Below are 23,875 nucleotides of genomic sequence, written 5' to 3'. Positions count from 1 at the left end.
TTTTTCTGCTAGGCTGACTTTTGATTCTATTTATGGTGTTTTTACAGCAGTTCTGGTTCTAAGTTTTTTTAAAGGCTGATTTCAGACTGTAAAGGGTGAATTTTGATCTGTTGCATGTTAGAAATGGCATTAACATTTTATCTTTTTTTTTTTTTTTTTTTTTTTTTTTTTTTTTTTTTTTTTTACTAATTGAGTTAGTGCTGAATGGAACATATTGTGAACTAAGATTAGTTTAAATACACATCAAAAGGCAAGACTGCTTTCTCAGTTCAGTACTGAAAGTACCAATTATGCTATTTTTGTGAGCTTTCCTGTCAACTTCAGAGTACAGTAAAACTTAAGTGTTTGGAGCTTTGCATGCTGCAAGTGCTCTACAAATAAATTTTTTTGCTTGCCTTGTCTTTAGCAGATGCTCATCAGTGTTAGTCAGAAATGCACGTTTTCTGACCCAAACATACAAAATTACAGTTCAGCAAATATGCCTCAAAATCAATTACAAGTTTTTAAGTGAACATTCATATTCATGATAACTTCTGGTAATATTAGGTGTTTTTTCATTTATAGCTAAACTCTTTATTTGACTCTTATTTTTAAGAATATTGACAAACACAAATTCTTTGAAGTTATTAAAGTATTTCAAGGGCCACATGCTTAATGCATTGAAAATCCACTGCTACTACTCTCAGTCCATAAGTGGAAGTGTATTGCCAAAAGAGGACACAGATTTCTGACTGACATTCAGGTAATGAAGGAAATTTTTCTAACCCTGTGAACAGTATGTCAGCAGCATCCTTGGGGCATGAACATGCTCAGACTCATTGCCACTTACAGCCAGAAAATATATTTGGGCCAGGTAGATTTTTAAAAAATTCTTTCACCAGCTGATAAGAACTTTTTTTTTTTTTTTTTACTTTTTTGTCATATAGCTATCCTTGATATGCCATTCCTGTTTTTGACAGAAACATCACCTACTGCTGTCAGCTAACCCAATCTGCTGGCTTTGTATGAAAGCACACTCTGTGGCCAGATCCTAAGCTGGCTTAAAATGCTGTTGCTGCCTTGACTTCAGAAAAATCGTGTTGTGAAGCTGAACCTAAGATGCCTACTTTGAAAGCTTCCCCCCTTGCCCTCTTTATCATTCTGAGGCTGAGGAAATAGAAATAGAAGGCACATTTCTCAGACTGAAGCTAGTTTTGTCTGTGCCTTTGCAGAAGCTATAACCCTTCACAGGCTTAAAATATCTTGTCCAACAGATCAGCCTGCCTGATGTGGCTGCCTCACCAAACCACCTTGTGGCACTGGCTTCATTTCCTCTGCTCTTGCAGTGCATGGGCTGGGGGGTGCATATTTCTTTACATTTTGTTGTCAAAATGAGGGAGGACTGAAACACACAAAAAACAGGGTAGTAATGAGCAGTGCTGTCATCTGGTGGTGGAATTGTTACCACTTTTAGCAGACTGACCGTGCTTTTCGACCAATAGCTTCTTTTTTTTTTTTTTTGAGGATGTTGATGTAGTCCCCTTGGCATACATTCATGAATCTCTCATATTAGAACAAGGCAAACACAGCAATTTTATCCAAAATGACTAAACTTTTTAAACTTTATTTTTGTGGAAGAATAGCACACCAGAGGTAAATTTACTTGTTCAGGCTTTGAAATTTTCTTCAGCTTGCGCTGCAAAACCAATGGAGTCCAAAGGAATGAGGAAGGAAGGACAAAAAGACACTCCTCCCTCAGACACATATTCAAATGTGAAAGTACTATTTTCTGCTCTTACAGTTTTACCACAAGTACTTTTCTACCACATTATAGTTGATTTCCATATCTTTACATACCAGGAAAATACACCTTTTAGACCTAGCTTCAAGGACTGTTTTGCTGGATGTAAATGAACAAGGCAGGCATTACTGCCATCACTAAATCTCAAAAAATACAGTCTGCTCAGCTGGGGAGGCAGAAAAAGTGTACAGCACAGAATGACAAAATTATTACTTCATGATCTCTCCTTGTACATTTTAAGGCTGACTCCTTTTTGAGTTCTCTTAACCTTTAAAGTGAGAGAAAATTGAAAAAAAATTATAGCTGCAACATGAAAAAAATATAGAAATCAAAGAACAAACCAAAGTATTTTGAAATTATTGCTACACATAAATGTAGTACACATGCCAACTGCATTTCTCCAATCTCAGACCTATATTACAAACTTTACAGATGGAAAACAAAAGAGACTATGTGGGGGTTCATAATACAATCATCTTTTGTCTTCCCTGAGTGTTTTCATTGGAAGTTAAATGGTTAAAAATGCTAAAATTAAAATATAAGCTTTTACATCTGAAAGAATTTTCCTTATTGTCCATTAGCCTGTGTTATAGGAGTCCTATATTTTGGAGTAGATTTTTTTTAGATGTATGGCATTTGCAAGAAAATCTTGAACTGTTGAATAAAATACATCATCCTGGTTACAGATTTTCCGTGCTGCTATAACTGCAATATAACTGATATTTCTATGGATCTGTGCTAGCCATTGGAGTTGACAAATACAGAACTTTCAACGTTGCTATTTTGTTTCTCCTGCAAGGACTGAACAATCCACACTGATGGAAATTCACTGGCACTAACATTTTTAATTCAAAAGGAGATGATTGTGCTTTCTGTACTCAAAACTGATTGAATCTGGTTGTGGTATGCTCTTCTCCATTTAATAGCAACTTAGTAACTGACCCAATTTGAATAACTTCTGGAGGCAGAGACAAGTAGTTAAATAGAGGTATCAGGACCTAGCTCTTTAAATGTAGCTCACCATACAAAAAGTTTCTTCACATTCTTGAAATGCTATAGTCATATTCACTGTCCTGTAATAACACCAACAATAAAGAGGAACTGGAACAGTAAAGATTTATTATATTCACAGATTTCATGAATCAGTGAGAGCACGGACAGGGTCACAGTGCAGAGTCAAAGCAAGGATATTAGCTGGGGTTTCTTAATTTGATTGTGAGCCATTGTTATGCTTGTGTGGCCTATTACCTGTGGTGGTTGGTTTCATTCACAGTTTAGATTTTCAGCTTAAATTCCAAGTTAAATCAAAGGGATGGTTTTGTAAAAATACTTCCTGTAGTTTGCTTTGCTTAACTTTATAAGATGTTTTTATAGTGCAATGGTAAAAACTTGATTCTTTTCTACCAGTGAAGACCACAAAGTCATGGAGACTCATTGTTATTTTAAAACATGACAAGCTGGCCTTAAGACCTTAGGGATCCTTTCTTCAGAAGTCAAGCTGGTGATGGATAAGGAGCCATCAGAGCTGTGTGTATCTTAACTGCAGGAGTTCAATTAAGAAGCCAAGAGTGTCTCAGGTACACGGGTGCAAATGGAAGTGCTCTCTTTGATAATGTCTCTGTAGTTGCTCAGTGCAGGTAGTTGGCTCCCCCAACTCATTTCTGATTGCACAAGGAGGTTAGCAGAGGAATACCTGAAAGGACTGAGCTCCATCAATGTTCAGTGAGTGCTAGAGAATGCCACAATGGGGAAATGTTATCAGAATCCCAGTGCCTGCATGGGGATTTGTCAGGAAATCTTAGCTGTAAGATCTACTTTCTATTAGCTGCAGCCCTGAGAGCTCTGCTGCCTTTCTCCTCCTGAGAGAAACACTGTTCTGCTGCCTATGCTGTGCAAAGAAAGTTTTCTTACCCAGCACTCATTTCTGAAAAGTCTGTTTGGCAGTTGTTTTGCTCCCACATTCCTCTTGCTTTTCGTAATACTTGGAAGTGTGATGGAGAATTTCCAATTACTCCCACCCTGCCCCACCTTTATCAGCTAGTTTTAGACATTGAGATACTAAAAGACACAAGAAGCAGTCATTGTTGAAGAGATGGTCTTTGTCAATGAACTTTTAAATGTTTCTTCTTCAGTCCCTTCACCCTTGAAAGAATATTCACAAGTTCCTGATGAATATGATGTCAAAGGCTAAATAAATGAAAAATAATGCATTAGAGTCACATGAAAATTTTTTCTTAAATTGAAAGCCACTCTAAGGCATCAACAAAACACAGCTCTAAGTTTCCAGACTACATGTCTTTTGTATTCTTTCTTCATGCATATTAATGGGAAGGTCTCATCTAGTCAGATCAAAGTTCCTATAGGAAAAATATTCCCATTTAAAAATTAATTACTGTGTTTAGCTTAAGTAATTAATTGGCATAATCACACATGCTTTTATAAACTAAACATTAAAGTGAACAGCTACAGTATTTGGTGATAGTCTTTGGGATAGAACAGAAGTGTATAATTCCTAAGTTAAATTGAATTTTCATTTTATTATTAAATAATTTTACTAATATTTTTCCCTCAAAAAGTTTAATAAAGAGAGCAGGAGAAACAAACAACTGATATTCATTTGAAATAGATGTTAAAAAGGATTATTTCATAACTAAAAATGCTTTTTCTTCCTAACCTTTAAAATACATTTGAAAGTCCTAAGATATGGAGCAAAAATAGTCTGTGTTGTGACTGTGTTTCTTATCTTAAAATGGAATTAAAATTTCTGGGTACTTACAGAACATTTTAATAATTAAGAGAGGATAATTAAATGCTTATTTTCTAGCACAGTGGCTGAAAAGAACATGAAGTCCCATCACTCATTTGCAGAGAGGTGTTGTGTTCAGGATTGATGATGAATGATGCAATCCTATCAGGGTGAAAAATTTTTCTTCAAAAGCTATTAAAAATACTGAAACAAATTAATATCCAGTAAAAATGGCAAACTTCAGTGAAGTCTGCTGAGTTCTGTCCCGTATACTATGATTTTTTTAAGCGTATTATTTTGTAGCAGATGTTTAAGCATTTTTTAAATTCAGAGTTAATTTAAACCAAAAGTTGCCAATAAAATAGCCAGCTCTCAGGTCCAAAACCCCATAAAATATAGCAAGACTTATTAGACCCCTCATTCTAATTCCTCTAAAATCATGGACTTTTATATTATTGCATTCAGTTATTACTGTAGTACTCAGCTTTGAGTTCAAGAATATGTTTGATAGAAGTATACCCTGGATTTGGATATTCTATCTCTCCCAGAAAGTCATCGATGGTTTGTTTGAAGGAAACAGTAGTTAGAGCACTTCCTTTTGAGTACTTCACTGTTTATGCACACAATTTCTGCTATGTCTCACTTCAGTTTGTGGCTAGTGGCTCTTAACATGCTTTTTGTGCTAGCTTTCATATTCAGCATGTCCATGAATTTCACAAATTTTTTTTCACAAACTGACAACAAGAACATAACTGAGCTTCTTTAACTTTCATTGAAATATCCCTTTCTCAGTCTTCAATTACTTTCATAGTTCTTGTCTACATACTTGGTACTTTTCAACAGTGTTTCAAAAATATTTAGGGTAGAAATATTTTTAGAGTTCCATTATTTATCTCTCCTGAGCCATAAAAAAAAAGCAGAGTAAAGCCAGGCTCCTATTCACTTCCTTCTTTATGCCATTTTTCCTTTCTTCCTATAGCATCAGTGGGTCACTCCTGCTGAGTTGCTGGCTTGTTATGACCCCAAGTTCTTTACAGACTCATTGCTTGAGGTGTTTACTTCATTGTGGCATCCTGTATTTCTTCCTCCAGTATATGCAGATTCGTATTACTTCGACTGGGAACACTAGTCTAAAAATATTTATGCTTTTAAGTTTGTTTTATTTTTCATTAGTCCTAAATCACTGATGGTAAAATTGAGCAATACAAAACTGGGCAGCCCCTCTTTCTGATGCCAAGCGTTTGCTGATCACTCTCTTATGCGTGCTCATCAGCCAACCCTTAATCCAGTTAAAACACGCTTTATTGATACTGTGCAGTGCCATATTTTTAATTAGAATATTGAGTGATACTAAGTCAAAAGGCACACAAAAGTTGAAGTGTATTACACCTACATCGTTACCTCTGGCAGCCTAACTTAAAATCTCATCAAAGAGCAGAAGTAGATTTGTTTGACAAGGCTTATTTTGCACAGAACTATGTTGACTAGCATTAATTATATTCCTATATTTTAATAATTTATTAATTGAATCTCTTTTCAGTTTTCCTATTATTTCTCTCGGGAATGACGTTGGGCTAAGCAGCCTGGGAATACAGATGTCATCTGCTTGCTCTTAGTGGAACACCAAGAAAGATGTAGCACTACTGCTTAATGGAATCAAGAAAAATTCCATCAGCAAATTGTGAAGTGAAACAGTTTATGTAAATAAACTACTGAAAGTTTAGCTATGCTATTGTGCAACATATTAGAAATGAAAGCAAACTTAATGTGAATATGGGAAAAGATGTTACACAACTGTACTGCAGTGTTACAACATGATGATGTGTGCTCAAATTAGAAAGAGCGATTGAAGAAGTCTGAATATGCATCTGTAATTCTGAAAGGCTGTTATGTTCTTGTTCCCAGAACTGGCTTGTCAGTGAGATATAAAATAGAAATAGGTACAGTCAGTTTCCTGTGCACTGGGATCTTTTTCTGGATTACAAAATCCATCTCAAAATTTTCATTTCTGTTTTGGCTTTGTGGAACTGGTGGAGTTATAATATTTGCATTTGTTTTGGATGCTTTTGATTTCCTTCATGCTTGAAGTTTCTGATTCTGAGTAGACTTTAAATTCACCATGTTTAGGAAAGCCAGATATTAAACAAAAGCGGTGCCTAGAAAGGAGTGGATAATCTATTAACTGCTAGATTATATGCTGTCCTTGATACCTCAAATAATCTAAGATAATTAGCATTTACAGTACATGGCTAGAGCTGCTGCAGGGCAATGTTTGGGAGGAGAACCAGCACTTCATCTGCACCAATTCATCACCTTGCTACACTTTGCAGATGTGGTATCAGGAGCACTTGGCAGGAATGGCCAGGTAAGCCACTACACCATGGGCTAGAGCAGAGGTACCAGTAGAACAGCACTGAGTCCTGGGCTGTGTCTGAGCTTTGTCTGAGCCAGGGTCTGGATCATTAGGTGGTCACTGAGTGCCTATTGTTTGCTAGCTATTAATAGAAATCAGGCACACCAACAAGTGCCAACAAGGCCATTCATCTTACAGAACAATAGGATGGCAGAAAGGCATTTAATAGAAAATGGTCTGCTGAGAGCTCGAAGATCTGCTTTATCAAATCACACTGCTTAATTTTTGTCAGAGATGTGAATCCAGGTTCCACAAATGTGCCAGATTATTGGATGCACTATCCTGAAAGCATTTCAGGATCTTCCTTCATGCTTTTCTGCTTTAAACAAAGGACTAAATATTAATTGACCCACAGAGACAAAAAAAGGAAGGCTACCCTATATTCAGATTGTTGTGGAAGTAAAAGGTGCATCAGCATCAACCTCCGAATCTTAAAATTCCAAATAAGCTCTGGTAAAATATTGTCACAGATTATGGGAATTCCTCAAAAGATTCTGAATTGAAAAATTGGTCTCCCAGCACTGCTGGAGGATATCATATTAGGATTATTGGGAAAAAATTAAAAATTCTTCTACTCCGGCTACTCTGGAAAAGCTTTTTTTCCTTTTTTTTTTTTTTCCTGAGAACGATTGTTTTTTTTTGGATCTAAAACATGCCCATGATTATGGTCTCTAAACAGCTAAGTCTATTTGATCTTAGTAATTTTACTTGTGACATTACTTTATGTGGAACTGATCTTTCAGTCTTTTGCTTTTTTGCATTTATTTCTCTGAACTTCTAACCTGACACCATTCTTTTTTCGCCAGACTTGATAATGGTTATTTATATTTTCTATATGTAGACTATCAATTCAAATTTCCCTGTCTGCTTTTAGATTTCTTTTGCTTCTTCAGGTTCTTAGGGCCTTGTCCAGAAAAGTGTTGAAAATCTCCAAGGATGGAGATTCCACAGCCTCTCAGGGCAACTGTGGGCGCCAGTGCTTAAATGCTCCTTGTCCATCAATAAAAGGAAACTCAAAATCAGGTCAAAGTTTAACATTTGCAATTTTTGCAATACTTACTTAAAAGAGTTAAAGTCATCTGCGATATTCAGAAAATCTAAGTCGAAACTTACCTTCATACCGCTGATGAAAGTTATAAGAGAAGTCATTCAACATCGCAATGGAGGATAAATCAGTCATGCTTGGAATGAGACACTGGACTCTCTTGTTTTATAAAATTATGAGGATTTGAGTTTTTACTCCTAGTTTACACGTATTATATGCACAGTTCTAAAAATAAGTTCTATGTTTGAAGAGCTTGACTTGAAATCTCAATATTCCTTTCTCACAGTATGAATTCCCCCCCCCCCAGTCCACTTTTATTGTACATTAACAATATAATTTTAAAAATAGGTTTTCCATTCTGCTTTGTCTCCACATTGTGGTTTGAGTTTAAAAGTGCTTCACTTTAGCAGTGAGTATTAAGACTTATTTAGAATATATGAAGATGAAAATCAGGGCATAGATCTATTTTTAACCTCCAAGATTCTGCTTTGTAGTGACTGTGACTGGCACAGTAAAGAGGTGGAGGGGTTTGCAAAACCACAGCAACATAGATCCTGTCAGCAAAGCTTTACTTCTTTTTCTGCCTGTGTAAGTTCAGGACAGGATATAATCACTGAAAGATTATCACACTAAATAAGCACTTCTGATAAACTGTTTTTTACCTAATCAGCAGTTAGCTGAATGTCTTACACAGATATCCCCTTTGCCCAGTGGGATGGCCCTGTGGTGGTTCACTAAGAAAACAGGATGCAGAGAGATTTTGGTCTGCCATTAGCAATCTGGGGCCCAGAGGAAAAAAACAAGCCATTGACTTTTCAGCAGTTTTCTTGTAGCAGACCTATAAAAATTCCTTATTAAAAACACATTTAAAACAAGGTAGTATAGATCTTGGACACTGCAATTTTCTTATGTTTCTCATTTAATTTGAAGGTATACAATATTCTGGATTTTATGTTTCAGGTAGGCTTGTAGAAATTCTAAGGCAGAAATTCACTGCTTGTTACAAGGAGTTCATCATCTTCATTAAAGATAAAAAATTAGTAGAGGTGAAATGCAGTAAATGCAATTGTGGCCTGTGTGTTGATCCAGTTCCCATTTATGCCACATAAAGAATCTGTGTTTTCAAAGCTGTTGATTGCAGAGTTCTGCACTGCTGGAAAGAGATTTTCATCAGTTTAGGTGCTGCAAGGCTCTGGGCAGTGTCACCCTGTATGGATTCTGTCTGTGAGTGTAGAGCCCAGCACACCATGAATTGTCCAGGGAAGCTTCTGAAAGAGCAGCAGACATTGAGGGTGCAGAGCATCCTTGCTCCAGCCATCCAATGGCACATATTTGTTTTCCCTTAATATATTTAATTTTGCCCCAAAATGATATTATGGTTAAACTGGCATGCGATAGATTTAATTGGATTGTCATTTAGCAAAATACTTGAGTATCTAATTTTCAATATGAGCTTAAGTATGAAGGACTAAATAGATGCATAAGTATCAGAATTATTTATGGTTTTACATGTATGTATGGTTTTACACATCATAAATCAGAGCTTAAACTAACTGCATTACACACTTTCTAAAACTATCACAAAAATCTAAGTTAATACAAATAATGATGCAAGTAAATCCCAAATATATGTGAAATTTTTGCAATCTCATATATTATGCATACCTTCTTGACATAAATCAGGGGAAATTCCAAACAGTGTATTTAAGATTTTATACCAATTTTTAATTGAATATTATTTATTAACTTTAGGGTTTACATCAAAATAATCAATCTCATATTCATTACTGCATGGCTTAGTCTTTTTTATATGAACTTAGTTTAAAGAAAGTAGTTTAAAGAAACATAATTAAAATTATACTATAATGATTAAAATAAAGTAGGTACTGCAATATGTACAAAAACATGATTCAAATGAAAATTACTTTTATGGCTATCTATGTCTGCTTATGTATTTTAGGGGAATCAAAAAGGAGTTTGCTTAAATGACTAAATATTTTACAGAAAAAAGTCTTCAAAGTTTTCAAAGCAATTTTTGCTATTATTTAACAAATATTAATCATGCTTACAGAGGCCACTTGAGAAAAATTTATGATAAGACATTTGTTACCAGTCATGCCATAGGAAGAGAAGAGAGCCAAAGGGCTGAAATGACAGCAAGGTTTGTGTATGAAGTGCTCCTCTGGTAGTTAAATTGCAGGCATGTGACATTGATCTGAAATGGGAGCTGTTTGAAGTGGCAACTGTCAATCCCTACAATCAAAGGATGACCCAAATTCTTACTCCATCAGCCATTTTGGCATGACCACTCAATTTATGAAGCTCAATCCACTAAAAAAGTGATCTGTCCTCAAAAGGCACTCCAAGAAGTCTGCCCAGCTTGTGGATAGTGAGCAGTAATTCAGAACTACAGCTTGAACTCTATTGCCAAAGTACAGCAATGCCTCATTTTAGTGACTGTAGTTATTACCAGGTGGGACAATTGTGGATTGAGGTGTGAATGAATGCCTACTGCTGTTATTATTTAAAAGTGGTTGGATGATATTTCTCTGTGTATATATTTACTCTTTCATGTACAAAAGAGTCAACATTAATTTTAGAGTTCATATATGCATGTGGATTTGATTGTAGTGATCTCAAGAGAGATCACTTTTAATTGAGAAAAATGTGTAGCATATTTCTGGTCTTTTCTCAGGAACATGGTAATCTTTTCTAATTCTGTTTCTCTTTATAATTATTCAGAGTGTTTGTTCACGCCTGTAAGGGGAAAACGGTAAAGAAATAAAATATGTGTAAGTGTGTAAAAGTGAAAAAAATTAATAATTCTATCCAAGTGTTATCAAAGCTGAAACCATTGATTTGAAATATTTTTAAGTGAGCGTATGTATAAGCACTGATACTAACAACTTGAAACTTCAGCAATTATTTCTATTCCTTCCCAGGTACAAACCCACCTGGAAAATCAGTCCAGACACCACCTCCAGCCGGGCCAGCGGCACCAGGTGAAGCAGTACGTGGCCCTCGACGCCAAGCTGCCGGGCCAGGCGCTGTCGCTGCCGCAGTCGCACGCGGTGCAGCCGCTGGGGGTGGCCTCCATCCTGCGGGGCGCCCCCATGGCCCCCGTGAGCGCCGGGGACAGCGCCGTCACCAAGCTGCTGGCGCTCGGCGGCCCGCACGAGAATGCGGTAGGAGGGCGCGGAAAGGGGAACGGGGCTCTGTCTGCTTCTGCACAATTGCTACAGCACCCTCCTCGCGCTACAAGTGGGCAAGAAATGACTTTCTTAACTTTCAAGGGGTTATGGCACTTGCTTTCTGTCTCCTTTTGAATTATGTGGGTTGTTCCCTTGTGTGCCTGTGAATAGCTCACTGCAGGATCAAGCTTTTAGACTGCTGCCAGATAAAATGTGCTGTTGCATCTTTTTACATATACGTCATATGTTGCTGTACATTTTCTGAATATGCACTTTGCAAAGAAAAACATCCTTTTTTCAGATGGGAGTTGTTTCTGTCTGAAGGTATTAACCTAGCTGCATAAAAAAATGTTAAATACAGATTACCTTCAATACATAACTGAAAAAATCACTCATTCATTTTTCAGTTAGCTGCTATATTTTTATGTGGGTTATCTTGAGTAAATTGGCAAAGATATGCTAACTTTAGTGCCACCATTGATTTTAATAGAGGTTCAGCTATAATACAATATCAGATTCTTATCCAATGTGAGATGTAGGTCATTATGGCTTTTAATACTTCAATAGATTTCAAAAGAGACTGTTTATTAGGTAAGAGGGGAATTCCTACAGAAATGAGAAATGGAGATGCTGTATCATGTCTTGGACTTCAATAGAACAGAAGAATCTTACAAATACACTGTGACTCATTCAAGCATTTGGATGTAATGTAGCTAAGCATGAGGGAGCCCATAAAGCTTCCTGAGAGTTCATCTGGGGCCTCTCCATTCCTTCTGCATTGACAACTGACATTTTGAGTCAAGTTTATGGATTAGTGGAGTTACTTCAAAATGCTATTTTAAATGGCCTTTGTGGACACCTATGTGACCACCTCCATGCTGGCAAAGTGCAGTGTGCTGAAACTGTTCTCAGGCATTTTGGGTCTGATCAGGAGCCTGCCCTGTACCCCTCTCCATCCTGGTGAAGACTGGGAGGGTGATACCTGGCACTGGCAAGATCCTGGCAGCTTTGCAGTGGTTTGGACAATCTCCTCTCAGACTCAGGGGGATGGATTGCTGTCACAGTGGGATTTCTTAATGTGGGTGTGCCCTGTGGTTAAGAGTAGGCTATAGATATATTAGTAAATAATATAGAGCCAACACCCAGGTTGGTGCAGTAAACTGCACTTCTTCATATTGCTTAATTGCCAGCATTTCTTGGTATCATTTTGGCCCTGATAGTGCTTTCCTGGATAACTCTGGGCACAAGTGCTGGCACAGTAGTTCTGTGTTCTCTGGTTTTAGAGGGGCAGAGGAATGCATGCATGAGCTGTGCTCTAATGTGACCAAAAATTCTGTGTTGAAAGGTCCCATGTCTGTGCGATGCTTTCATTTCACAGGAGCATCTACAACTTCAGCTCCCAAGAGCTGCAGATAACAGAGTTAAAAGTGACTTGCTTATCATGGGATCTTCCCCAAAATGATATTGTGAATAGAACCAGACCATAATCATCATTGAAAACTCATGTTGGACTTTGGCCTGAATGTATCTATAGGCCTTCAAAGTACTCATTATTTCATCCCAAGTAATTATTGAGCTGCTTCAGTAGTTTTTGGCTTAGATTAGATCAAAACAGAGACCAGAAGGTGTTGTAATCTTCACTGCAGTATTGTTCCTGCCTCTCTGCTGGGGCTCTTCTCCATTCTCTGCAGCACAGTCCTTCCTGTCTTCTCAGGGGCTCCTCCTGGGCTCTTGACCCACCCCTTTTATCCCAGCTATCTTTACGAGCCACAGCTGCTGCCCGACTAAGGACTTCGCAGCTGTGAGTCATTTAGAATAGCTAGGACCCACCAAATATAATATAGATATTCACTAGGACTCCTACTATACTTCAGTTATTGTATTCTTATTGTTGTTATAACAATACATATATTCAGGCCCCCACAAGAAGGTTGTCTGGAAAAGTATCCAGTGTACTGCTAAAGAAAGAAACCTCTACCTGCCCAAGAGAGCAGCATGTAACTCCAAACCTGGAGTGACTCACACAGCTGCAGAACCACAGGTTCCTTTCCGTCTTCCTGCACCAGTGCAGCAATGCACTGTGATCAAGATGACATTTGATGAAGGTGATAGGGTCACAGTTACAGCTTAACAATGCACTCCTGTCATCTGATCATGGTGCTGCAATGAGGGGTTAAATATGGGCATGGGCTGGTGTTTAAGAGAAAGATGTATCTTGCTAAACCACAACTGTTGTCGCAAGAAGTAAAAAATGTGAATATTGTGTAGAAGTGTTTGAATTGTTTGAATTGCAAGATAAAGACTTCTGAAATTGTTTTATTGCTGTAATAGCTATTCAAGATTAATCCTCTGTATTTTAAAAATAATTTTTTTCCATTATTATTTGTACTGATTTGTCTTAAAATATTATTTTATCAGATGGAAGAAGTTATTGAAGACATAATCAATATGGAATCAAATTTTAATGATGAAGGGATAGGTTGTTCTGAAACCCCTTTACTAATGCAAGGAACTGTAAGTATTTTTCTGAATTTCATCCTATTTTTATACTAGAAAGCTTCTTTGAGTTATTCAAACACTTCACAGTTCAGAGACTAAGGAATAGTATCAGTGGACTGTTCTTCTTTCTCTTCAGCTGATTGCCTTTTTGTCAATAATGATTACAGAAAAGGGCACCAGTGTGATGACACATAGTTGTTTTAAGTGGTCTGAATACCATTTGGGGTTCTAGCCCAGCAAAATGCCTGGTGCATAACGCATTAGAGTTACTGATGTCTCTGCAGTGCTAAAAATAATAAGGATAAAAAGTCTCTGGACCCTAGAAAGCCATTTAAAGCCTTGCTTAAACATCCTTCTACCTCATCTAAAAAAAGTTTAAAAATCCCCATGTAATAGTTTCTATGGTATAAGTGGTGTCTTATCCAGAAGTAAGGCTCTGGTTCTGGATTTTCATACAGACAAGTTGCATTTAGTTGAATAATTTCAAGGACAAGTAAGAGGAATGTTATGTCTTCACAATAATTAATTTAACAAACTTCAATTTTATGATGTCTCTTTGTGGATAAATGTGAGAGGACTAACAAAGGCTTTTTATGTTTCCATATATGTTACATATTGGAAGAGGAAGGATGGAGCTCTTCTGGACACAAACCCACACAGAGTGTTATTATTTATGAAAGTAATTCATATCAATACCTGTAATGCACTTTACAGAAGGATGTATGATGTCATTTCTACCCCAGCTGATGTCCAGAACTGTTTGTCCTCAGGGCTTTGAACTGTGCACCGGTAAAGGGGAGCTTCCCCGTGATGAAGGCAGGGTTGTCGCAGGCTTTGACAATCCACCAAGGGCACCTCAGGATGCAGTCAGGTCCTGGCTCTTTATCGCCCTCTGGGGGAACAGCTTTTTCCGACTTACAGAACTTCCCTGGCTCCAAAAATACCTCAGGAGACAAGACCTCTACTCTTCTGTGTGGCCCACTCTACAGTCCAGCATTAGTGCCAATGAACATTTCCATGAACACCTTCTATTTGCGTGCCAGCTACAGAACTATTGCAGCTGGACTGATTTACACATATGTCTGTACAGAACATAGCAAGGAAATTGTCCCTGGGAAGTGAATTAATATTTTGGCTCAAATTGATGTGAGGCAGGGGAGGATAATTTCTGGTATGATAGCGTGGGATGGTGATGAGAGGCATGAATTCGGGGTTTTGGATTGAAGTCATACTCCCTTCAAAACCTTTTAAAATTGGATGATGTTAATCTGTCCTAATTCCAGGTTCATTAGCCTTTATCTTCAGCCTTGAAGGACGTTTGTCTCTAAAATTTATTGAATACCTTACTCTTGATGAGGAAGGAAATCTGCAATGTCTTTTAGACCTTGATGGTATTGTACTTGCACAGATTTGGGACTCTTGAAGTGCCTCTGGGACAAGTAATAATATTTTGAATTATATTTGTGCTGAGGAAATCAGCAGGCTGCTAGGTAAGCCAGGGAATAGCACACATTTCCAAATTGCTCTGTTCAATACTGTGGCAAAATAAAGCCTGCCTTCAGCAAGGCAGGAGGAAAACTGCATTGCAGTGAGGAAATGGAGTGGTGTCTCTGCTTCTGCTGTCTTGTCTTTTAGCATTTTATACTTTTAAAATATACAAAATAATTAGTCATATGGAGATGATTTCAGGCATTTAGCTCATGCCACTTGCTTTTAAGCCATCTTTCAGGCAACATCCTAAATCTGCCAGAAAAGTTTTGGTCATAAGCTGTGCAATAGAGAAAGATAGAGACACAAGTAGAAAATATATTTTCTACATCCAGTTGTTCATTATCATGTTAAACATAATGAAATTTATCTGAGCCAAACATGTATGTGTTACAAGAGTATTGGACTAGGAGGCATGATCAAGAGTGAGAGAACATCTAATTTCCCTGAGATGTGCTGGGTTTGTGCTGTACTTCAGCAAGGACGCACAGTAGCTCTGACATCTGCACAAGGTGCCTGCTGTGGTGGCTGGCACAAACATAGAGCAAGTGAGATTACAGATGAGACTGAGTTGCCTCTGTATCTGGCTGATTTTGGCTTTCTCTTTAAAATTCTCCAGCATTATTCCTAAGTATTTCTAGAATTTTTTTTAGACTTTCCTTACTTGAGACTTGATTTTGCAAACTGCGCAGAGTAATCTCTGAAATTCTGAAATGGACTGACTTGGTTTTCAGAATGTGGCAAAAGGCTCAGGTATTTTTTCAGCAAAATCTTTTCTTGAAAAAGATAAATTCACAATGCCATTTTTCTGTCTCAGTGTTCTCAATGACTTAGTGGCTGAGTAATCTTTCCACTTTTACAGTGCAACCTGTTGTGTGTTGCAGTGAACTAATGTTTACTTTAGTTAAGTGCACCCATGTACCTTTTTAATGGCACATTAAATGAAGACATTGAATTCTGTGAGACCACTCATGTGAATAATTGCTCAAAGGCTCATTGTCTGACCCTGAATTAATGAATTACAGTTACACATTAGTAGAATCAGAGAAGTGAAAATAAGAACATTCCTGCATCTCTCATTAAAATAATTACAGCTTCTGAGGAGCAGATTTTCTGGCTTGTGTTTGGACCCAAATTTACAATTTCATGAAACTGTCTGGTTTTGGGTGGTCACTTAAGAATTGCTTAAACTAGGGAATATTCTGGCTTTCTTTCTATTGCTCTTCAGAATACCCTAATGGCAGAAACCTACTTTTTATAACAATCTTTTATAAATTCAGTTAAAATAGGACTAGTTTTCTCTACATGCAAGAGGTCTTGATTCCCCTGAAATAATTTGTAAACCAAATTATATCTTTGTTGATAAAGCATAACTGAAATAAAATCATAACTATTCTTATGAACTATCATGTAATGACAACTGTTTGTTCATTATGGAGAAGGTAAGACTTAACTTAAAAAAGATACCATTGAAGATGGTATAAATTTAAAGTAATTTTTCCTTGTTGTAATAATTTAATTTTATGAAATTTTAATTAACAGACAGCAGAGTATTTTTTTAATAAGACAATATTTTTCTCTAACTATATATTAGGAGCAACATCTGACCATGTAAGAATAATTTAAAAAAATGAAACAATATATGAGTGAGTTTTAGAAGTAAACTACTGACATGTTTACTTCTAAACATTTATTTTTCAAATGTCTATCACCTACTGACATGTAGGTTAGATATGGTGACAGACATTTGAAAAATAAATACTTTTCATTTTTATCAGAAATTCATTCTTATTTAAAATCCTTACAGTCTATTTAACACAGTGAATTTAAAGTATTTTAGTCCTTCCAAATGTTCAGAACACAGGGAGTTTAGATGTTTAGGTCTGTTAATACAAAGCATATATTACACCATCATTAATAGTTTAGGGCAGGTATCAAAAAGTTCTACTCTGTATTGTTTTTAATATCAGCAAAGAGAAAAGAAACATATTAAAGCAGATGTTGAGAAGATTAGTCACAGTGAAGAGAGGAAAGAGCAGAGTTAGGAAAAACACAGAAATTAGGATTTCTGTGTTTTTCAAGGTGTAATTTAACAACATGTGATCTTATGAATCACTTCTTTGCACTAAATGTTGTTTTGCTTTGATAATATACATATGCAGCCCTAGGACTCACCAGTAAACCAGTAATGTAACAACCACAGTGGAGATCTGTATGAAAACAGCTGGCAATTTACCAGTAATTTCATACAGAAATAACTGCTGCAGTCCAAATAGTCCCTGCACAACTGGGATAATGCTCTCTACTTGACATGCAGTCCACTAAAACTTACGGCAAAAGCATTTGGAGATTGGCTTGGAATGAGAATGGAGTGAGAGGAAGTTTATGTTCTGCAATAGCACAGGCCTCTCTTGCACAGACCTGGGTGGGACCAGCAAGAAAAATAATTTAATCCTGTGAATGTTTTCAAGGATTCTAAGTTGCCTTTTTTTTCTGGTGCACAAAACATGAGCTTTCAGCACTATTTTTGAAGAAGCCTGGGGCGAGAGGCTCTGTAGCAGTTAGATGGCTGGCAATGAGAGCTAAGAAGTAGTTGCAGAACAATGCTTCAGGCACTGCACTACCATGAAACTGGATTTCAAAATGCCACCAGCAGAGGCCCAGCTGCTGATATGTTGAATTAGTTCAGCTCCATGTTGCTGGAGTGGTCAATACTGAATGACTAAACTAAATGGAGCAGTTCATTTCACATTGGAAGAAAATTGAAAGCTATTTCATGGAAAACCTTTTCATTCAATTTTTTCCCACATCCAGTACAAAATAAAGCCAAGAAAAAAGTTTCCATGTTGATGTAGGAAGAAATTATTTACTGTGGGAGTGGTGAGACATTGGAATGGGTTGCCCAGGGAAATTGTGAATGCCCCAACCCCAGCAGTGTTCAAGGCCAGGCTTGATTAAGGCCTTGAGCAACCAGGTTTGGTGGGAGGTGTCCCTGCCCATGGCAGGGAGGGTTGGTGCTGTATAGTTTTTAAGGTCCATAACTACCCATTAACATTATATGATACTATGATTTATTTGTAATATTTAAGAAATATTTTCTTTAACTATCCCTTTGAGTGACCTTAGTAGCAAGAATGTTGAGAAGAGAAAAATTAAACCAGTGCCAGAGAAGGGAAGCCAAAGCACCTGGGCATGCTGGAAGTCAGGGGTTGTGCCAGCTGTGAGCTAGGGAAACAGCTGGGCAGGGAAAGGTGGCAGTACTCTGTAAAGGTGGTGCCTTGCAATGGGTCACCTCTTCAGGGATCCTCTGAGGCTTCACTGCTTCACTTTCATTTCATGTTCACTATTTTACCAGGACTGGGAGCAACTGTTTATTTCCAGTCTGCCTGGGAGTCAAGTCAGTGGGATTGCTTCACTTCTGCCACTCTTGCAGGAAAAGAGCTTGTGGAGAAAATCCTCGGTGTCTGCATGGCTTACTTGTATTTGTTTTGCTCCTTTGGCATTTGGAAAAACCTTGTGTTGTACAGGTACAAAGTAGAAGTTAGATCCGAATAGGACAGAGAGATGTTTCCCTTCTTTAATTTTTATGATTCTATTAACTGCAGCAGGTATAAAGTTCTGATTAAATCTGTTAACTCTGCATTTGATTTCAGAGAGACACTATTTATTAGTAAAAGCATGGTTCACTCTGTCTGCAAAATCTCACTGCTATTACAAGGTCATTGACGTCACAGTTTCTCATCATGACATTAATAATTTGTATTTGTATTAATTATTTGTTAAATATTGATGGTGACCATCTGGATGGATTGCAAAAGCTGCCGTCTATCCCATTCTCAGGAATCATACAGAAGGAAGAAATTCAAGTAGGGATACTCCAAAGTGTTTTATTCAACAAGTGCTGCAATTATTCAGTCATGAAGTAAAGCCAGCTTTCCACTAGAGGTGCATATAGCATTGCTGATCTAGGCAGCCCCTACTGCATAATCACAAGTACTTTTTATTTTGTGAATACTGATGTAATTTGGCAACCCTTAGAAGTTGATAAAATCTGCTAAAGTTCAAAACCATTTTAGAGAAAGGACCAGAGTAAACATTAACAACCTCATTTGCTTAGGTTGGCTAACTTGAAAAGGCTGCATAGCATCAATGAAAATGCTTTGTCAATCACATTCTACACTAGATTAGTCTTAAAGTCCAAGGAAGAATCAAAGTTCACCTAAGTATATAAACCTCTGCCTAGCACTCTCTGGTATCATTTACATGTTTAAGGAAAAAGAAAAATGAAGGAGAAGGAAAAGTCAGTGGCTATTGAGGAAATAATAGACGCCTCAAAAATAAAACTGGTGAGCAAATATTTTCTTTGTCTTCCTTCAATGCTATAGAAGTGTTAGGTAGGAAATTGTGTCTTTCAGTTGCTTCAGTTGCAAAAAAACTAACTATGAAAAGCACAAATTCAGAACTCCTCAGGCCTGTTTCCTGCAGCTGGAAGTGTCTTTTGTTATCACTGCCACTGCTGTTTTGAATGTCATGCGAATGTCAGATGAAGGCTTGCTTTTGGTATTTCACACAATTTAGTAGTTTGAGGTGCTAATGGGCAGTGTACAGCCCTCTTGCCTGCACAATTTACCTCATGCTGTAGAAAAGGTCTTCACAGAAAAGAGCATACATTACTTTGGGTCAGGAGAAGAACTGTGATCTACTTTTACATAGCTGCAGCATTCAAAAGCTGTGCAAAATGACCAAAAAGCTCAGCTCTGTCTCTGGTACACTAACAGACCAATACCTACAAATCCTTCTCTATTTTGGGTGTAGAGCTCTGGCTAAAGGGAGCTAAAAGACTCAATTTTCATGCAACTGCAGTAAAGCTTCCTTAACTCTGAAACTAAGAGAAATTTTCTTTTTTCTTCTCTGATTTCCTCTTTCTAAAAAGTAATTTTCTTTCCTCTTCTCTGGCTTCCTCTTTCTAAAAGGTAAACAGACAGAAATGAAAGTATTATTCAAAAATATGCAGTTGTTTGTATGCAAGTACCTTTACAAACATGGTCTTATCACAGACCTTAACATTTTTTTAATAGCAGTAAGAGAAAAGGATAATTAAAACAGGTTTCTAACTCTCCCAGTATTCATTCCTTATTAATTCCAAGCACTTGTGCAGCAGGAATCTGCCAGCAAATTCCTGCTGTTTGGGGCCACCAAGGAGATTTGTTTTATCCCAAAGCCTCTGCTGCATCTTGCGTTGCTCTCTGTATACAGCAATGCAAGGCTTGAGGTCCTTAGGATGTGGCAGGCCATAAAGAAGATTATATGTAGCTCACTGCTCTCTGCAGCATGCAGGTTATGATGCCTTCTGGAGAGAAACTTTATGAATTTCTGTCAATGGCACTTACATAGGTTGAATAAAAGACTTGTGAGCTCAGAGGCAACAACAGTGGCTGCTTTGCTCTCCAGGTACAGTCCAGCTTTTTACTGCAAGACAAAACTACCTTATGGAAAACAAAGATTTCTTGTCCATTTTGATAAATACACTTCCAAAAGTACAACTTTAATGATCATCTTAGCACTTTCTTTTCCATCAGCCCAGGCCTTCAATGCCCTTTAATATATGCGCAAAGTAGTTTATTAAGTAGCCGAGTATTTGCACTATATTTAAATTTATATTTATACATATTTATATTTACACTAGAAATATGTATTTGTGAATTTATCTGAAATCAAACACTACAGAAAGTATTTTCAACCAAAATGAAATTCTGCATGGTACACCCATTTGGAAACACTAGAACACAAACTTTACTGCAGTATGTTCAGAGACTTAGATGTTAGATGACACCTCAGAGGACATAGTATAAAGCATAAAATATATAGAGTATATGATAGAAATAAATGTCTTTTTCACTTCTCTCTCAGCTTTATTTTTCCACTTTTTTGTGCTTTTCATTGCTTTTATAGAGAGAATTTAAATGATTTGATATATGCGTTTACATGCTGTATCCAACAAAACTGAAGTAAGGTGGAACCAGGAATTAGTGCATTAGCTGGTGTTACTTGTGAAATAATAGTAAAATAGCTAACAGATCTATCATTTAATTGGCATATTTTGTTTTCAGAACCTGGGGTTTAGTAGGCAGTACTCTTATGAATTGATTTCCATCTGCAAGTTGGATGATGACATTATCACAGCATCACTTAACTTCTGGACAGTGTCTGTTAATTTTGTGATCAGAAAAGTAAGAAAGAGCTAAAAACATACAATTAAAAGGTAGTAATTGAAAGGGCATGTACATCATGCAAAGGGTTGATTCTCCAGAAAATTCCTTTGCTTGGTCATATTTGATCAGACATTTATCTAGACAATGGACTTCTAAGTATATGACCAGGGCAGAAATGTACTATGACTGGAATATGAAGAGAGTTCATTTTTCTCTGATGAATAATGAACCACCTTGATGATCATTATTGGATGATAAAAAATGAACCAGTTTTCATGCATAATATATAATATCTGATATAATATATCTGAACATTAAGTCCCTGGTTGAGAATTGTGTAATTATGAAACATGTTAAAGATAAATATAGAAGGGGATACAATTTTTTCAGATGAAAACAAATCTGAGAAGGATAGTATTTTCTGCTAGTCTCTTTGCATAATAAAAAGAGAAACTGGAGCATTTTTGAATTGCTGTTGCTGAAGACCATTTGTACTCAAATATAAGTATTTTTTATTGCAACTGCAAAAGGACCAAGAATATTTAGCTGTAAATGGGATCTTCTACATTCTGAGAACAGTACACTAAAACTTTGGCAATTGACAGTGCAAACACATCCTTACAAATAAAAAGGATAACACAGCTTATGTTCAACTTTCTTTAAGCAGCACAGCAATTGAGAAAGGAAGCTGAACCCTAGTCTTTCCAGCACAGTACTTGTATTGACAAGATTATGCATCCTGTCTGCAATAGAATTGAAAAGATGAAAAGTCACAATTTATTAAAACACACATTGAAGATACAAGAACTGCCCCAGTGTTTTCCCCTTGTCAAAACCTGCAAACACCCATTACACCAGGTATTGTTATTTAGAAGACGGATTTGTTAATATGTGTTAATATACATTTATTGATCAACTCACTATTTGGTCGAATGCAGTGCACATTTTGAGGTCAATTCGTGAACTTGAGAGATTGAAAAAAGATTTTGTTTATCTGTCATTGTGAAGGCATGACAAACAATCAACTGTGTTTTTATGTTTGGTACCCCAGTACCACAAACTTTTATGGCATATGTGAAATGAACTGTGGACACAATTCCATATTGAGATTTTTGTATTTGGGATGCATGTATGGGATAATAATGTAAACATGATACAAAATTCCTACTTTTGTGGTTTTTTTTTCTTTAATTGAAATTATCAAGCAAGAAGTAGATGGGTGAAAAGTTTTTTTTGTGGCTAAGATTAAGTAGCCTCATTTTACAAAACTGTTCCTCGAAGTGTTGCTATCAATTATGCTTGTGAAAACATGATTTAAGTGGGATATATTTAGGAGTGGGAAATGATAAAATATTGCACTAATCTTTTGTTTTAGATGCAGTCTGAGCGAGTACCAATTTTTACCAAAAGCCAAAACAAATTTTCTCTTGCAGATACAACACTCAACCTTTCAGGTTAGGCAGCTACATAGTCTCTCTCTTCTTGTGACAAGTAAAGCCAGATGTGTTGTGGTTCCCTGTTAGGCTTGCCAAGTCTGCAGGTGCATCACAGGCCATCTGACCATGTGTAACAGGGTGAATGATCCTCAGGATGCTCTGCACAGCACAGCAGCTGCTGTGGAAATGTGCCAACACTGCTACTGCAGGAAACAGGCACTCTTGGGTTGTTTGTCTGCAGTTATTAACCCCGGAAAACAGGACAGCAAAGGAAGTTCCTGCTAGCAGGACTATTCCTGCAACTTGCTTCCCACTTGCATCTTTTCATGAGCACTTCTGATCCAGGCAGAATGAAGGTGTGTGGTAGAGGCAGTCTGGTCCTGACCTCTGTCTTCTCTGGGGGCATGATGACCTTTCCAATCACTCTTGGGCTTGTGAGTGTGACTGTGAGGTAGCGAGGCCCTTGGAGAGATGGCAGCAGGATAACAGGACTGGCTTTCCTGTTGTGTGTTTGCAGGTTCCTCAAGGGAAAGCGGGCTGGCTCATGAACTGTTTTGACCTGTCAGGACAGTCCAGATGCCTTTGCTGAAGAGCTCTTGATATCCTAGAGTTTGGCCATTTTAGACACCTAGAACATGTCATGTGTCTGTTTTTTAAAGACAAACACATCCTCCATCATCCTTGAGTAGTGACATCCTTTGGGTTTATGGAGAGCTGTTTCCTATTGGAATTAATCTTTTTTAGCTAGTCCTGCATATCCAAGGTTTGCTGTTGACAACCTTGTGTGTGAGCACACTTTAGTAAAATGCAGTACAGGTTATTTAGAAAGTAACTGAACAGAATTCCTTTCAGGTTAAGGAGCAAGCTAAAGAGAAAATAAAGTTTTTCTATTTAAAATAAAAAATATATTAATTAAGTGCACCAATAACCAATCCTTGATCTCAGTGTACTGAATATTTTCATTAGTGATCTTGGAAGAAAAAGATACATTTATGCTGATGAAATTTACTGAAGTAGCAAAAGTAAAAATATTGCCAATACAAAGAAGGATGAGGATATCATAGA

At 37.1% G+C, this 23,875-nt stretch overlaps 1 protein-coding gene across 1 annotated transcript in view; it reads left to right on the top strand.

Moving 5' to 3' along the window:
* Positions 1–23,875, top strand: part of TFEC (transcription factor EC) — an 86,388-nt gene that overhangs the window by 42,733 nt on the left and 19,780 nt on the right. The window contains exons 2-3 of the mRNA XM_058022869.1: positions 10,927–11,169; positions 13,594–13,689. Coding sequence (XP_057878852.1) covers positions 10,927–11,169; positions 13,594–13,689 — 339 coding nt within the window. The remainder of the gene's footprint in view (positions 1–10,926; positions 11,170–13,593; positions 13,690–23,875) is intronic.

The sequence above is a fragment of the Melospiza georgiana genome, chromosome 4 (genome assembly GCF_028018845.1).
Source record: "Melospiza georgiana isolate bMelGeo1 chromosome 4, bMelGeo1.pri, whole genome shotgun sequence".
Classification (NCBI taxonomy): domain Eukaryota; kingdom Metazoa; phylum Chordata; class Aves; order Passeriformes; family Passerellidae; genus Melospiza; species Melospiza georgiana.
The sequence above is the reverse complement of the archived record's forward strand: the minus strand, read 5'-3'. Positions and strand labels throughout refer to the sequence as shown.